This window comes from Gastrolobium bilobum, unplaced genomic scaffold (genome assembly GCF_033153095.1).
Source record: "Gastrolobium bilobum isolate Gb01-03AN ecotype WA unplaced genomic scaffold, APGP_CSIRO_Gbil_v1 utg6330, whole genome shotgun sequence".
Classification (NCBI taxonomy): domain Eukaryota; kingdom Viridiplantae; phylum Streptophyta; class Magnoliopsida; order Fabales; family Fabaceae; genus Gastrolobium; species Gastrolobium bilobum.
The window spans coordinates 61,504-71,863 of NW_026896517.1; the positions used below are offsets into that span (position 1 = coordinate 61,504).

The following is a 10,360-nucleotide window of genomic DNA, read 5'->3' on the forward strand; positions in this document are numbered from 1 at the left end:
AAAGTACCTTGATTCCCGTCTCGAAACAACGTCGTTTTAGGCTCAATGTAAAAAAGTTATCTATCTTGATTGTAGAAAAAACGAACCCATATATATATGGGTTATGTTTATCTCATTTTACATGAGATAAACAACTCTCCTGCACACACAAAAAAAGGTTGGGTCCCACCACTTTTTTTCTCTCTCCTCTTACCTGTGGGTCCCACTTATACTTTTATTTCTACAACATGAGGTAGTTTTTTCCTACAACATAAGAAAAATATTTCCCTATATATATATATATAAGTTTATGGTTTCTTTTATCATAGAAGATAAAATTATTTCCTGCAATTCTAAAATTACTCATTTTGAAGGTTGATAGAACTAACAAATGGTGTTTGATAAAATTTATATAATAAAAAAATAAAAAAATTATCAAAACATCCTTTATTAATTCTCAAGCCCTTAAAATGATGTAATTTTAAGAAATGTACGAGATAATTTTATTTCCTGTATCAGAAATATTATGAGTCATTAGATTAAAAGAAATCAACGACTCTTATTTGTAAGCATGTGACATCATTGATCTTTTTTGATCTAACGACTCTCAGATAAGGTGTCAAACTTCAAATTTGACACTGGTGTCAAATTGGTTCAAATTTGACACTGGTGTCAAATTGGAAATAATATATATATATATATATATATATATATATATATATAGAGGTAGGATCATTTGACACGAGTGTCAAATTTGAAGTTTTACACCTAATCTAAGAGCCGTTAGATAAAAAAAATCGATTGTGTCACATGCTTACAAATCAGAGTCGTTGATCTTTTTTGATCTAAGGGCTCTCGGATGAGGTGTCAAATTTCAAATTTGATACTAGTGTCAAATTTGAAATTTGACACATCATCCGAGAGCCGTCAGATGAAAAAAAATTGATTGTGTCACATACTTATAAATCAGAGTCGTTGATTTTTTTGATCTAACGACTCTCGAATGAAATAAAATATTATTAAACACCGTTTAAAAAAGTATTATTATTGGGGAACGGATCCACTTACCACCAAAAAGTTTACAACTCTTACAACCAATTTAATCACCGTTGATTTCTGTCAATCTAAAGATTATAATTTATTGAAAATTAATAATATTTATTATGTCACATTTATTAATTTCCAATAAATTATAACCGTTAGATTGATAGAAATCAACTGTGATTAAATTGATGGTAAAAGTTGTAAACTTTTTTGGTTATAAGTGGATCCTTCCCCTTATTAACGAAGCATCTCGAAAAGGATCGTTCACCGGGCTATTATTGCAACGTGCAAGGCAACCAACACATGGCTATTACGTATTGGTTGTTTACACTTGGGAATCGATCCTCGAAGAAAAGTACAGGACTTGTTATGATCTATTTTTATGAAAGCGATATTGAAGCGTAAAGTGTGTCTTCTGAATGAAGTTTGAATTGGTAACAGAATTCCGATCGGGGAGGGTGGTGACGTGCAGAGCAGTGCGAGAGCAACAAGGGCAGGTGTCCACTTGTTGCAGTGGGCTCAATTTCATTTCATTACACTCTTTACTTTTCGACCCGGCGAATAGGATCGCTACTTGTGTTGTTTTCTATACGCCTTTCGTTGTCTTGTGACTGCACTCCTAGTATTAGTTTTTATATTTTAGTAATAAAATATATATATAAAAAATAAAAATAAAAAACTAAAAGGAAAGAGGTAGCGCACTATCATCCTGATGACCCCTTCCCATGTCATTTCCTGCATCTGAAACACCCAAGTGACGCTCCAATCCAAGTTGATTTGATTAGGTATGAAAATGGTTCTGGATCTGTGACCTATCTCTTCATCCATCAATTATGCTTAGGGTTAGGGATCGTGAATCTGTTAGTATAGTGGTTAAGTTGAGTTGAGTTGAGTTGAGCTGAGCTGATCTTATTTGCGCTTTCAGGCTGATTAATTACGAAACAATGAGTGGAGCTGTTCTTGTTGCTGTTGCTGCTGCTATCGGTAACTTACTACAAGGATGGGATAATGCGACTATTGCAGGTCTGTTCCCCTAATCTTACAATTTGGTTAGTTAATTAATTTTGTTTCTTTCATGTAGCGATCTAGCTAATAGCCTGACAATTTATGCAGGATCTATTTTGTACATAAAGAGGGAGTTTCAATTAGAAAGTGAACCCACAGTTGAAGGTCTGATTGTGGCTATGTCACTTATTGGGGCCACCGGGGTTACTACATGCTCCGGACCTGTATCAGACTTGCTAGGCCGACGTCCCATGTTGATTATGTCATCTGTCCTTTATTTTGTTAGTTCTCTTGTGATGCTATGGTCCCCAAATGTTTATATCCTCCTCTTTGCAAGACTTTTAGATGGTTTAGGAATTGGTTTGGCAGTTACCTTGGTACCTCTTTATATTTCTGAGATTGCTCCTCCTGAGATTAGGGGATTACTCAATACACTTCCACAGTTTACTGGTTCCGCTGGAATGTTTTTCTCCTACTGTATGGTGTTTGGGATGTCCTTAACCAAGGCTCCAAGCTGGAGACTCATGTTGGGTGTTCTTTCAATCCCCTCTCTCATTTATTTTGTACTCACAATATTGTTCTTGCCTGAGTCTCCAAGATGGCTTGTCAGTAAAGGCCGTATGCTTGAGGCCAAGAAGGTTTTGCAGCGCCTTCGTGGAAGGGAAGATGTTGCTGGTTAGTTCTATGTTTTCTATTCTCCAATTACTTGCTTTTCCTTCATTTTTTCATGCTCTACTACTTTGGGTATTCAAATTAGATCTTAGCTTCATGCACTTTGTCTTATCCTTTAGGATTGTTTTAAAGGCCGGCCAGCGTATGCTGGATATTCAGTTGTTCACTTTTGGGTGATTATATTTGTATTCTATGAACCTAATCTGTTCCAGTTGGCAAAATTGTTTCCTTGTTCATTTGTGAGAGATATCAAGAATGTGATAAGGACCTTCTACTCAAATACATAAATAACACCAAGAACAATGACTTTGGTCTGAATAATCAGATTTTTATATATTTTTCCAGAGACAACTACAACTGATACAGTAATTCAGAGACAAATTACAAGAAGAAAAAATACAATGAACTGGAAATTAACTAACAGTAAGGAAATCAGTAAAGGATAATTCTAGAGGAATTCTAGAGTCCCTAGTCTCTCCCAAATCACCCTAAGGTGCCCAAGGTTCCAAATTCCCAAAGATGCTTCAAAATAGTCTTTTCTCCTCTATATATCCTAGCCTTCGTGTGATGCTAAAAGTGTGACCCTAGCCAACTTATTCCTTGCCTTGGTAACTAATGTTGAGTCAGCACATGTAATTGGCAATAATCCCATGTGCCTCTTCCTCTCATACACCTTCCCAAACTTTCTACTTGGCAGAACCGTATCAATACTCCCCCCTTAAACACTCACCTTGTCCTCAAGGTGAGGTTTATCCCTCAAGCACCTTCCACCGGGATCCCATTGCTTGAATTGCAAACGACAACTTATGACAAAAGTGCAATGATTTCCTCCGGGATCCCATAGCATTTTTGTCGTCATTCCCTTATCACCCTTGAGCACAAGTAGAGTCAAACCACAAAATAATTTAGAAACTAATTCAATTGCACATTGCTTAGTCATGCTCACATCAAATGGACAAAATGGAGAGTTGTCTCGAAACAGTTTGAGTGATGGCCTCATCATGGTTCCTGCATGGACAGCCTCAAAAATTGCATAATCAACATCAACCCGCATCTTGTGAGATAGTGTCACTGGGCCGTTGGAGAACTTGTTGAATTCATAACCGAAAATCATTGAAATCCAAGCAATCATACTTCTCTGAGGAATTTTATCAAACACCTTCTCGCTCTATATTCATCAGGTTTTAATCGGACATTAATAACCTTTACCTCATGCTTTTCTTCCCATTGTTGTCCCTTACAGCATTCAAGAGTCTCATGTTTGGGTGCATAAGCTGCTATATAAGACCCAGGGCAGCATCGTTTAAGCATATCTGACACTAACCTTGTAAATCCATTCTGAAAATCAGCAACCAATGTAATGTGCACTTGGAAATTGTCGTCCCACTCATTCCATTTCCATTTCTCCTTCGACAGGTCACCATTCAACATTACTTGCGAATTCGAGGACACCACACTAATACCGAAACCCAATTTGCAGACGTAACACTCATTTTCGTCTTGGCGGAGCACCACCTCGTAGTTGTCCCAAACGTAGCGGATCAAAAAAAATGATGCTGATTTGCTGGATCGGAATACGTTGTTCTAGGTTTCATGATTTGAGATAGAATTATGGGCTTAAATTCCCATTCACACCAAACACCAGTAAAAGGATTGGGTTGGGTTTGGAAATGTCCATCATTAAAGTTCTGCAGCAAGTCATTGATTTTTGGCTTTTGGGGCCCAGTTAGCTCAAGCCCAACTATAGATTCACTAGGAAAAAATGTTATAAGAGAAATAAAATCAATTTGGACTGGGAATATATTGAGTGTATTTTGGGCATTACCCCATAGGCCAGCACATTGGCCCAATTTAACTATTTCTAACCTAGAACGTTCCTTTCCTCCATTCTCCTCTGTTTGCAGCGGCTTACAGCTCTCATGGTTGCCCTGCAATCTGCCGTCATCCTTCCTCGACAACTTCAAGTCTGGTGGCTTGGGTAAGGGGGGCAGCTGGACCACTACCGCAGGTGGCTGTTGTGATGTCATTTCATGCACCATCTCGTCCGAAATCTTTTTCACACTCATGTCTTCATCATTTATCCCATTTTTCTGGGTTTCTAGCTCCTGCTCTGCAATCGTGTGCTTCGTCCCTTGCATTAAAATTCTTCTTGCGGTCTCTGATCCTTTGCTTTCTTCCATAGCTTGCATGTCATCAATCTTCTTTCCATCAATAACATCCTTCTCCTCTTCTTCCTTGGGATTTTGCTGCGATTTATTCTCAGCGTCCATGTGATAGTATTTCTCTACGCATATTGCTTCTGTGGGCAGATTTACAACCACGATTTGTTTCTTCTTCAGATTTTTGATTATCTCCCTCTCCTCTTCTACCTCTTCCATGATCTCCTCCTTCTTCCCTTTTACTATGTTTATGCCATCAGCCTTATTCTGTTCTATACTCGTTCCTTTGTGCATGGTCTCCGTCTCCTCCCACACAGATTTTTGTTTTGATTGGGATTCTGATTTTTTACATTCTGAATCTGCATCATCTACCAAAATAATTTCTGGTAGATATTTTTCTATTAATGCCTTCTCAAAGTCACTCCAACTTGCATTAGGATTGAACCATTTCCAACCTTGATACCAACTGAAAGAACTCGCTCTAAGCCCTCTCACAGCTTCCTTCAACTTCTCATCTTCATTGATTCTTTCTATCTGGAAAAATTGTTGCAAATAGATCAGCCATCCCCAAGCTTCATCATCTTCGCTGTCTCCATAGAACTTGGGAACTTTGCTTCTATGTAATTTTCTTCCAAGCGTGGCCATGGTTCACAGAGCTCCCAGATCGGAAGCTCTGATACCAATTGATAAGGACCTTCTACTCAAATACAAAAATAACACCAAGAGCAATGACTTTGGTCTGAATAATCAGATTTTTATATATTTTTCCAGAGACAACTACAGCTTATACAGTAATTCAGAGACAAATTACAAGAAGAAGAAAAAATACAATGAACTGGAAATTAACTAACAGTAAGGAAATCAGTAAAGGATAATTCTAGAGGAATTCTAGAGCCCCTAGTCTCTCCCAAATCACCCTAAGGTTCCCAAGGTTCCAAATGCCCAAAGATGCTTCAAAATAGTCTTTTCTCCTCTATATATCCTAGCCTTCGTGTGATGCTAAAAGTGTGACCCTAACCAACTTATTCCTTGCCTTGGTAACTAATGCTGAGTCAACACATGTAATTGGCAATAATCCCATGTGCCTCTTCCTCTCATACACCCTCCCAAACTTTCTACTTGGCAGAACTGTATCAGAATGACACTGAACCATAGATTGTTATTACAGCCTGGTCCATCAGTGATTGATATTTTTGTGTAAATTGGATTATAGATATTTAATTCATTCTTAAAGGTGGAGGGGGAAACTATTATCATTCAAACGAAGAAACAGAAATATTTCTGTTATTCATTATTTTTTTTTAAAAAAAAAACTATTGTAAAATGTGATAACTTTAGAAGCTTCAGTTGGAATAACTGGTAATCATCTCTTTATTTATTTTATTTTATTTTATTTTCTCGTTTTCCCCCAGTTTAGATGCATGTAGTTGATCTTGATCCTTTGTGGATTCTGGTTTTTGATATGCCTGGTAACTTCATATTGTTTACATGCTTTTGATTCTATTGCAGTAATAAATTTATGTATATGCATGTTTTTGATGATAATTGTTTTTGGGCATGAGCAGGTGAGATGGCTTTACTGGTTGAGGGTCTTGGAGTCGGGGGTGATACAGCCATAGAAGAGTACATAATTGGTCCAGCCAATGAATTTGCTGATGAAGAGGATCCATCTACAAGAAAAGATCAGATCAAGTTGTATGGGCCCGAACAAGGTCAGTCTTGGGTTGCCAAACCTGTCACCGGACAAAGCTCTATTGGCCTTGCATCTCGGAAAGGAAGCATGATAAATCAGAGTGGTCTAGTGGACCCTCTAGTGACCCTCTTTGGTAGTGTCCATGAGAAGCTCCCAGAAACGGGAAGCACCCTTTTTCCACACTTTGGAAGCATGTTTAGTGTTGGGGGAAATCAGCCCAGGAATGAAGATTGGGATGAAGAAAGCCTTGCCAGAGAGGGTGATGATTATGTGTCTGATGCTGCCGCTGGTGATTCTGATGACAATTTGCAGTCTCCATTAATCTCACGTCAAACAACGAGTTTGGATAAGGACATACCCCCTCCTGCTCATGGTAGTCTTTCAAGCATGAGGCAAGGTAGTCTTTTACAAGGAAATGCAGGAGAACCTGCAGGTAGTACTGGAATTGGTGGTGGTTGGCAGCTAGCATGGAAATGGTCTGAACGAGAAGGCCCAGATGGAAAGAAGGAAGGTGGTTTCAAGAGAATATATTTACACCAAGAGGGTGGTTCTGGATCTAGACGTGGGTCTGTGGTTTCACTTCCTGGTGGTGATATGCCAACAGATGGTGAGGTTGTACAGGCTGCTGCTCTGGTGAGTCAGCCAGCCCTTTATAACAAGGAGCTTATGCATCAGCAGCCAGTTGGACCAGCCATGATTCATCCATCTGAAACAGCCGCAAAAGGGCCAAGTTGGAGTGATCTTTTTGAACCTGGGGTGAAGCATGCATTGATGGTGGGGGTGGGAATTCAAATTCTTCAGCAGGTAAGGACATATTTTCATTATCTTCTGTTTTTTGTTTCCATCGGTTGTAACATTGTGCTTTAGTACCTTTTTTTCCTTGCCTTGGGATGAAACATACATTGTATTGTATCCAAGTGGTGGTTACTAGTGCTTGTTTTCATCTGTTCACTTTCTTGAAAATGTTGAACAGGCAAGGACTGGGATTACTGTCGTCCCCTATCTTTATAACACCTGTGCAATTTTTTTATACAGCTTAAGTATAAATCTGATATGATCACCTCTGTATTGTTTTTGTTAGAATATTAGGACTCTTAGTGTTTTAGGAGTCTTATAATGTTAGTAGTCTTATTGGGCTAGGGCTTGTACTAGTTGTACTACGTTAGTAGTTGACCCAGATCTGTAATATATATAGGTTTTTGGTGGTTTGTATCTAATACACACAATTCCTCTCAAATGGTCTCTGTTTCAAGTCTCAACAGTGTCTGTTTCTTTGAGCCCCAAAAAATGTGTTTGGGCTTGCTGTGAGATTTTGAATTTTTGAAGGGAACATGTCTGCAACTATTGGTTTATAAAAGAGTATTGTGAAAAAAAAATTACGTTTGAGATGTTATCTGAAAAGTTATGAGAGTGAAATTGTTTTAGTTGGGGTATTGTTAGAGCAAGTCTTTTTTCAAATGTAAAATTAGGAAAGGTATGGAAATGGTTCAAGCTGGATTTGAAAAATATTTTTTGAATTCTACTTGATGTTAATATGAAATGATTATGCATACTGTAAAGAACCTTGGGATACACCACCCCAAAAGCTAGCTCAAAGGGTGGGAGTGCCCAAGGTCTTATAAACTCCACATTAGTTGCACATACAACCAATGTGGGACTATATATCTCAACACGCCCCTTCACACGAAAGCCCATTGGGCTTGAAGAGTGGACAATGCAACAGGCCCAGCCTACCTGTGCTAAGAAACGCCACAAGAGAAAGTGGGGGGCGGCGAGGCTCTGATACCATGTAAAGAACCTTGGGATACACCACCCCAAAAGCTAGCTCAAAGGGTGGGAGTGCCCAAGGTCTTATAAACTCCACATTAGTTGCACATACAACCAATGTGAGACTATATATCTCAACACATACAAAGTTTGCAGTGTTCTATTATAAAAGTAAAAATGTGAAAAGGAAATTCTTGATAAAAATATTTCCTGCTTGGGAACAATTTACCTACTCAAGTGGCTAATTAAGTTAATAAGTTATTATTCATTAGCCAATCGTTGAACATCTTTATGTCAACCAGTAATGCCACTGGTGAAAAGTTATACTGGACTCTCATTTAACTACTCTTTGAATCAATGCAGTTTGCTGGTATAAATGGGGTCCTCTACTATACACCTCAAATTCTTGAGCAGGCAGGTGTTGGTTATCTTCTTTCAAACCTGGGCCTTGGTTCTACTTCTGCATCTTTTCTTATTAGTGCTGTGACAACCTTGTTGATGCTTCCTTGTATAGCTGTTGCTATGAGGCTCATGGATATTTCTGGCAGAAGGTATTCATCTCCCCCTTACCATTTTCAATTGACATCGTGCTCAAATCGTAAGAAATATGTTGTAAGAGTGGATGTATGTTGGTGGGGGTTTTCTCATGAAAATAACAAGGTAAGTTTGACTTTTTTACTCTTCGCTGTATCAAGTCTCATTAAGATATTCATGAGGTTTGTGCTGGTTTCAGTGGCCCTCTTTCTTTTTCATTTTCTAAATTTTTTTTATGAGGGCGAGCTTAGAATAGTGTCAGAGTTGCTCATTTGTAACTGAAAGCTCATGGGTTCAAATCCGAGAAATAGTCTATTTGCAAAAATATGCAACAGTAAGGCTGCGTACAAGAATTACCCTTGGTAGTCAGGGGAGTGATTTAAAAAAAAAAAAAAACTTTTCACTTGTAAGGTGTAGCTTTTCATTTATTTTATTTTAGTTTTGTATTCCTATAAAAAGGTATTCACCGAAGATACTAAATTGTGCTATTGTACGGTGTTTCTCTAGTTGTTTGATGAACCATCTTTTCTATGGCTATCTCTATCCATATGTATGTTTTACTGCTGAAGTTATATTGGTATTGGGCTGTTTTAGTTCAGTAGTTCTTGTGGTTGTCAAGAATAATGTGCGTTTTTAAAAACTGGCCTTCACATTTAATTTTTAAAATCATTATCTTTATAATTTTGGGATGGGTCGGAAGATTCAGAGCAAAGGTAAATGCTATCCGTAAGTGCTTAATATTTGTGGAGTTATTTGCTCTGTGCAGTGTTAGTATCCCGGCATTGTGATTCCTCATGTTTTCCCCCATTACTTGTTTATGTTCATTCAGTTGCAGTACTGCATAGTGATACTCTTTTTCCTTCCTGCAGGACTTTGCTGCTCAGCACAATCCCCGTCTTGATAGTATCTCTCCTCGTATTAGTTCTAGGGAGTTTTGTGGATTTGGGCAGCACTGCGAATGCAGCAATCTCAACCATTAGTGTTGTTGTCTATTTCTGTTTCTTTGTCATGGGATTTGGGCCAATTCCTAATATACTTTGTGCAGAGATCTTCCCCACCCGAGTTCGTGGTCTCTGCATTGCCATATGTGCTCTTACCTTTTGGATTTGTGACATCATTGTCACCTACACACTCCCAGTTATGCTTAATTCTATAGGCCTCGGTGGTGTGTTTGGTTTGTATGCAGTTGTGTGTTTCATCGCTTGGGTGTTTGTCTTCTTGAAAGTTCCAGAAACCAAGGGCATGCCACTGGAAGTGATCATCGAGTTCTTCTCTGTCGGAGCAAAGCAGGTTGACGCTGCTAAGCATAACTGACTTAGGGATATGATAAATTGAAAGTTTTGACAGTACCTTTTAATGATTTTCATCTACGTTTTTTGTTTGATATTTTTTCCTCTTTCAATTTTTCTTTTCTATTAATCTCTCCTTTTCGTGGGTTGAGATTGAGAAACAAGAAACTGTGTTTCTGTAAAAAACTTTCATTTTTGTGGTTCATTTATGGTACTTT

At 38.2% G+C, this 10,360-nt stretch overlaps 1 protein-coding gene across 2 annotated transcripts; it reads left to right on the plus strand.

Moving 5' to 3' along the window:
- Positions 1–1,484: 1,484 nt before the first annotated feature.
- LOC133300218 (monosaccharide-sensing protein 2) lies at positions 1,485–10,349 on the plus strand. Of its 2 annotated transcripts, none has more exons than XM_061499733.1 (6): positions 1,485–1,808; positions 1,949–2,046; positions 2,137–2,703; positions 6,425–7,356; positions 8,683–8,870; positions 9,723–10,349. In XM_061499733.1, exons 2-6 carry the CDS (start codon positions 1,968–1,970, stop codon positions 10,165–10,167), a joined length of 2,211 nt encoding a protein of 736 aa, XP_061355717.1. In that variant the 5' UTR covers positions 1,485–1,808; positions 1,949–1,967; the 3' UTR covers positions 10,168–10,349. The 2 variants fall into 2 exon arrangements, with proteins under 2 accessions (XP_061355717.1, XP_061355718.1); XM_061499734.1 differs by having other exon boundaries at positions 8,683–8,979; positions 9,723–9,982.
- The last annotated feature ends 11 nt before the right edge of the window (positions 10,350–10,360 follow it).